This window comes from Dipodomys ordii, unplaced genomic scaffold (genome assembly GCF_000151885.1).
Source record: "Dipodomys ordii isolate 6190 unplaced genomic scaffold, Dord_2.0 Scaffold191, whole genome shotgun sequence".
NCBI classification, from domain to species: Eukaryota; Metazoa; Chordata; class Mammalia; order Rodentia; family Heteromyidae; genus Dipodomys; species Dipodomys ordii.
In genome coordinates, this window is record NW_012267407.1 from 605538 (window position 1) to 612580 (window position 7043).

At 52.5% G+C, this 7043-nt stretch overlaps 1 protein-coding gene across 1 annotated transcript in view; it reads right to left on the reverse strand.

Moving 5' to 3' along the window:
- Znf581 (zinc finger protein 581) overlaps positions 1 to 5425 on the reverse strand; it is an 8813-nt gene extending 3388 nt beyond the window's left edge. Inside the window, exons 1-3 of the mRNA XM_013034520.1 lie at positions 5317 to 5425; positions 5045 to 5195; positions 4761 to 4932 (exon numbers count right to left, since the gene is read on the reverse strand). Of these exons, the coding sequence (XP_012889974.1) occupies positions 4761 to 4932; positions 5045 to 5195; positions 5317 to 5425 (432 nt within the window). The remainder of the gene's footprint in view (positions 1 to 4760; positions 4933 to 5044; positions 5196 to 5316) is intronic.
- Between the last annotated feature and the right edge of the window lie 1618 nt (positions 5426 to 7043).

Below are 7043 nucleotides of genomic sequence, written 5' to 3' on the forward strand. Positions count from 1 at the left end.
GGCCGGGAGGGGCGGGGCCTGCGGGGCGGGGGACCTCTTGCGCCCCAACCTCACGCAGCCCCCTGCGTGATGAGAAGCGGGCCTTGGGCGTCCCTCACCGCCTGGGACGCTGGCGGGCGCCTCCGCCGACCTCCTCCTCCCCGGCCTCCGGAATGCGGGGCACCGGTGCCTGAGCGCGCCGCGCCCAGGAGGGGTCCGTGCGTCTCGGAGAGAGGAGCTCGCCGCACAGCCTGGGGCGGTCTCACACGCCCACCCCCTGCCTCTGCCTTCTGAAAACGGCATTACAGGTGTGAGCTACGGTGTCCAGCCAGGCACCTCCCGAGGTACTGCCCAAGTGCAAACCCTTTAGCCCGGCATTGAACGCCTCCCGCCGCCCAGTCTCAGCTCCCTTCTCCGCCCCGGCCTTCACCCAACCCTGACGGGGCAGTCGCAGTTAATAAAGCCATGGATGAACTTGAGAACCCGAGGCGCAGCCGGAAGGGGAAACGCATAACTCTAAGTGGGGAGGACGAGCGAGGAATTGGAGTGACAGAGAAGCCCTCTCTACCTGCCTCCCCCATCCTCCATCCCTCCTCCTTACCCTCGGCTCCCACTCACACGAATCTCAGTCATTCATTCCACAAACGGTGCCTTCTGCATGCCGGCCTCTGAGTGCGAAAGAGAGAACTGGATCAGAGGTCGTCCCTGGTATCTCCCATGCTGAAGGCCACGGGGGGGGGGGGAGGTGGCTCCCGGACCAGGGCACGCTCCTAGGCTTTGTAGGGTGACAAATACCAAATTACCATAATGTTCCCTCCATCTGAACAGTTAGGGAGACAGATGTTCAGGCACTGCAGTGGGCATAGTTAGCAGCAGCACTGGAACCTTATCAGCCAAGACTGGGATTTCAAATGAGTCCTTAAATTCTTAGTTCAGCTTAAGCAGTTCACTGATGAGGAAACAAGACACTGAGAAGCCAGTGGCCTCATGGGGTGGGGGGGACAGGAAGGGTCCTGCAGAGCCAGTATTAGAAGATAATGCTGGAGAGATCTTTCCTGTCTGGCCCACATGCTCATTGTTGGGAAACTAAGACGTGGGCAGGCAGTGTCCTGAGGATAGCATCCCTAGGGGAACAGCACCCAACATGGAAGAGGTCCCTGACTTAGCCATCTCTGCCTTTCAAAGGGACAGCTTGAGATTAAAGGGCCACAGGTGTGGACAAAGGCAGTGAGAAACAGAAGGTCCCTGTTCACACACAGCCCTGTAACTTCAGGAAGACATTGTCTAGGTGCCTTATACACACACATACAAGTAATGTGTGTGCATGTATGTCAGGGCCCCTGGCTCTCACTTGGCTTCTTCAAGTGGGGCTCTGCCACTTGAACCACAGCTCCACTTCTGGCTTTTTGCTAGTTATCTAGAGGTGAGAGTCTCCTGGAATTTGGTGCCCAGGCTGGCTTCTAACCTCAATCCTCACAGCTCACTCTCCTGTGTAGCTGGGATTACAGGCGTGAGCCATCCAGCCAAAGCTATGTTTAATACTGACTGCAGCCATCTTAAGTCACACCTCCACAAATGCTCCAAAATGAAAGTAGTGTTTCCTGCCCAGCTGCCCAGCAGGGAGAAGAACAGTTGGTCATGTGTGGAATGTGAGGCTTCCCAGCTGGACTCTGGTGTCAGCCATATACCTGCCTCTTGGATATCAGCTAATGGAAGGCAGGTGCCTTCTAGCTCTGTTACCCACCCTCCTTCCTGCTACCACAAATTTTGGAGGCTCACTTGATCTTGCTGCCCCACCCCCATCCCATCACCATTCTATTATTCTCCCAGTAAATCAAGCTTAGTGAAATCCTGTGTCTATCCCTGCCCCTTGCTGTTCTTTGGGGCTGGTTCTCATGTCCTGGGGCTGTGTAAATATTTCTACACTTCAGACACATGACAGCCAAACTCCATTTCAAGTGCTAGGGTTTCAATCTCAGCAATTCTGACAGACAAGTCTACAGGATGCAGGCAAATAGGCAGCCATGGTGAACAGTCAGAGTGCGATGGTTGTTCCAAGAGGACACAGAAGCAGGTGACCCAACCTGAGGGACAGCTGCAAAGATAATTCTAGAGCCAATGTCCCAGTTCAGTCTTGGAGGACCCAACTAAGTGTGGGAACCCTCACACTCAAGAGCCAGAAGCATGGCTGGGAAGGTGGCTCGGTGGTAGAGTGCTCACCTCGCATGCATGAAGCCCTGGATTTAATTCCTCATACACAGAAAAAGCTGGGAGTGGCGCTGTGGCTCAAGTGATAGAGCGCTAGCCTTGAGCAAAAGCAGCTCAGGGACAGTGCCCAGGCCAAGTTCAAGCCCCAGGACTGGTGAGAGGAAAAAAAAAAAAGGGGAGGCTGGAGGATCACAATTTCCGTGCCAGCCTGGGGTACCCAGTGATAAAGTGTCTCAAAACAGCAAACATTTTGGAAGAGCAAGAGAGCCAAACCATGGAACACTAAGTCCTGGCAAAAACTAGGAGTGAAAGAGCAGAGGGAAGCAGTCATCTGCCAGCACAACTGAGCCAAACAGAGACAAAGCTGGCTGAAGACCCCTACCAGCACTAGACTGAAGTATTGATACTGCTGGCATGAGGTCGCCACGGGAAGACAGGGGTGGCACATGTGCCACACACAACTACTACTCCCTGGAACCAATAGCGAAAGAAGAGAAGTTCAGAAGAGAAGCTCCAGAGAGAGCTTGGCTCAGAGCTGGAGTCAGGCAGGATTTAAAGTAACTTTCTATGCTGAAAAAAAAAATTACAGAGAAAAGGTCACTCCAGACAGCAGGGACAGCTCAAGACTTAATACCTGCAGGTGTGAGCCTGTGAGAGTATTGCATTTGGCCCAAGCACCATATGGTGACAGGTGAGCTGGATGGTGTGGCCAGCATTGCCAGGAGTGTGCCAAATGAAAAAGCACTCGTCTAGCACCTGCCTAGACACCGAGTGTACTCCCAACACCACTTAATAAGTCTGGGTGCTCAAGCCTGTTGATAGGGTAAACTAAACTTTACCAGAGAACCACGCAGATATGCAGGTACAGAGAACAAAGATTTATTGCTGGGAAAGGGGTCGGCAAGACTCCTTCTCACAAGGGAGAAGTGAGAAGAAGCACTGGCTATTGTCCGAGGTGACCTATATAACCTAGGTTTAGGAGGGCCTAGAAGGGTCTAGGAGGCAGAGACCCTGGTGAAGACATGAGGGCCAGGGGTTTCATCATAGCAGACTAGAATTTATGGCTGCTGCCCAAGTAGTAGATAAGGGCCCTGCAGCTGCCCAGACCTGAAGGTCACTCTAAGGGGCTCCTGCTGCCTTATATGGTGGTAGCTGCCCCAGAGAAGTGCCATCCCAAGGTAAAGGAGATTGGAGGCTAATTATTTACTGCCTTTACTAAATGGGTCTAGTGTTGACTAGGAAGGGAGCATGCTACGCTGTGGAAAGAGAAAGGAGTATACTAAGCTATGGGAAGGGAGCTCATTTTGCTAACACCAGTAATCTGTGTTCTGGAGAACGTAGTTCAAAGCTTGCCTGGACAGGAAAATCCATGAGATTCTTCTCTCCAAGTAACCACCAGGAAACCGCAAGTGGCCCTGTGGCTGAAGTGGTAGAGCACTGGCCTTGAGCAAAAAGAGCTCAGGGACTGCATCCAGGCCCTGAGTTAAAGCCCCAGGATCAAAACACACACACACAAACACACAGAGGTCCAGGCTGGGATGTTGATTTCTACAACTCAAGAGGGAGCTTTGAGCAGGAAAGGAACAAGATCTGGTCTTTAGTTTTTTAAAGAAAATATTTCAATTATCTGGAGTACGAGCAAAGCAAAAGAGCCAAAAAACAAAGTCAACAGACCTACAGGATTTTTTGGGATGAAAACCTCTTGAGAAGGGCACCAAGTCTACTGCAGTCAGGATGAAGAGTGTATAGAGCTGTCTCCCTAACTAGAATCCGTGTGTGTGTGTGTGTGTGTGGTTCCTGGGACTTAAACTCAGAACCTCGACTCCTGAGTAGCTAGGATTTCAGGCATGAGCCATGGTTCCAGGCTTTCAGAGCCGCGGGGTGTGGCTGTCAGAAGGTGGTGCGTGTCCTTCCTTCCAGTTATTTTCCATCAGAAAGATCTTAGAAACTGGCTTGGAAGGGGGCGGGGGGGGGGTAAGTGTCTTTAATCCCAGAATCTGGGAGGCCCAGGGTAGAGGATAAATCAGAGGCCAGCCTGGACTACATAGTGAGACCAGTTTCAAAAGGAAAAGCTCTGGGGAGGCAAAGAAAAGAGGATCTCAGGCTCCTTGTGAGAAGCCTGTCTCCATATCAAAAAAGGAGGGTAGGGGAGAAGCTAGAAAAAATAAATAGGGCTGGGAAGGTGGCTTAGTGGTGGAGTGCTTGCCTAGCATGCCTGGAGCTCTGGGTTCCATTCCTCAGTAACATGTAAATAGAAAAAGACGGAAGTGGTGCCGCGGTTCAGGTGGTAAGCCTTGAGCAAAAGAAGCTCAGGGACAGTGCCCAGGCCCTGGGTTCAAGCCCCAGGACTGGCAAAAATATAAAGATGTAGGGCCTGCGGAGCTGGGAGCTGGCCCCGTCACCCTCCCGGAAGAACATGACCTGGCTGTTACAAGTCCCCAAGAACCCAAGTGACTTTTACGCGGGTCCCAAGAACAGGGTGCAGCGGGGGAACCGTCCGCAGCTGGGGAGTACCCAAGCCTTTGCTTCCGTCCGAGGCCCCTTCCCGCGCCTCCCCGCGTTGGCCCTCCCACAGCGGCCCCTCTAGCCGCCCCGCTCTCGATGGTGTCGCTCTGGCCTCCGCGCAGCTTTCTATGGTCATCCCTACACCCCACCCAGACCCAGTGCTCGAGGTTTCCGATGTTGTCCGGTTCCGGGGCAGTCGGCCGCCTGCGCCGTTCGGGGTCCCCGTCTCGCTCAGCCACACTGAGAGACAGGCGTGTAAAAGGGTGATTTTCAGCGAGGGACCGGCTTGGCAAGGCCCATCGCCAAGGGAAAGGGACCCGGCTTGAGCGCACGCATTTCCGGTCCGCGGCACCAAGGGCTCCGGGGGGAAACCGATGGCGAAGAGAGGACGAATCCGCGTCCCACGGGACCGGGCATCTTCACGTCACCCGGGGTCTCCCCTGAACTGTCACCCTCCGCAGAGGGCACTCCCGCCTCCCCGCCTCGCTTTCGTTCTGACGGTGCTGGGGACAGATGGGGGGACGGGGACGTCGTTCTGCGGAAGGTGGCGCCCCAAGTGGGGAGAGAGCTCGTCCCCCAAACTAGCCGGCACCAGACAGATGTGCCTCTGGTCTCAGCACTCACAACCTCGGGCTCCACGGGTTTGGAAACTGACAGACAAGCTCGTAAAAAGACACGAGGCCTTCACAGCCCCGGCTGGCAGGAGTCCCCCTCGCCGAAGCAAAGCGGGCATTACGCTTTCCTTCAGAATCATTGAAGCCATTGAGGCAGGTTTGCCACCAACCAATAGTGGCTGGCCCCGTCTCCTCAGTCTGTCAACCCCATTCAATTCACGTGTGAAAGAAACTGGATTAGGATTTCTACAAACCCGAGAGGATACTGAAACTACAACAGCTGTGAGCACAGAATAAGACTATGATTGGCAGATGCTAGACTAGGAATCCATGTGCACTTCATCGCTGAGCTACATCATCCCCAAACCAATAATAATTTCTGATCACCTGTTTTAACATAAAGCCCATTATCTTTGTATCCCTTGTAGAAAGTGGTAGCCAGGCATCGCCGGCTCACGTCTGTCATCCTAGCTACTCAGGAGGCTGAGATCTGAAGATACGGGTTCCAAACCAGGCCAGGCAGGAAAGTCTGTGAGATTCTTTATCTCCAATAAACTATTCAGAAAAAGCTAGAAGTGGTGCTCTGGCTCAAGTGGTAGAGTGCTAGCCTTGAGCTGAAGAGCTGAAGGACAGCACCCAAGCCCAGAGTCCAGGCCCCATGACCGGACCCCCCAAAAAAACAAAAAGGTCTAGGGACGGCACCCAGGCCCAGGGTTCACAGCCCCAGGACAAAAAACAAACCAAACCAAAACAACAACAACAAAAAGCAGCAGCAGGGTGCCAGTAGTTCATGGCAGTCATCCTAGCTACTCAGGAGACTGAGATCTGAGGATCCAGGTTCAAAGCCAGGTCGGGCTGGAAAGTCTGTGAGAGACTTCTCTCCAATAAAGCACCAGAAAACCAGAAGTGGTGCTGTGGCTCAAGTGGTAGAGGGCTTTCCTTGAGCTGAAGAGCTGAGGGACTGCTTAGACTGTGTTCAAGCCCCATGACTGACAAAAAATAAAGGACAGAGCTGAGTGCCGGTGGCGCATGCCAGTAATCCTAGCTACTCAGGAGGCTGAGATCTGAAGATAACACTTCAAAGCCAGCCCGGCAGGAAAAGTCTGAGACTCTTATCTCCAATAAAACCCCAGAAAACCAGAAGTGGCACTGTGGCTCAAGTGGTATTGAGCTTGCCTTGAGCTGAAGAGCTGAGGGACAGTGCTCACCTAGAGTTCAAGCCCCAGGACCAAAAAAAAAAAAAAAAGATAAAATAAATAAAGGACAGGACCAGGTCTGACCAAGCAAACCGAGCAAGAATGTCTGGATCCAAGCCCTAGTAACAGCCGAAGCAAGAATCACAAAAAGAAAATGATATTACAACATTATATGATGTAGATACGAGAATGTATAAGAAAAAAGTCAGGGCTGGGAAGGTGGCTCAGTGGTAGAGTGCCTGCCTTGCATGCATGAGGCCCTGGGTTCAATTCCTCAGCACCACATAAAGGAGAAAAAGCCAGAAGTGGTGCTGTGGCTCCAGTGGTAGAGTGCTAGCTTTGAGCTGAAGAGCTGAGGGACAGCGCCCAGGCCCAGAGTTCAGGCTCCACAATTGGCAAAAAAAAAAAAAAAAAAAAGTCATACAGATGTATTATCAGTATAATTTCAATTTGTTTTGTTTGTGCTGGTTTTGAGGCATGAACTTAACCTGGGAGCTGTCAGCTTTTTTTTTTTTTTTTGCACACCTTCACTTCCAGCTTT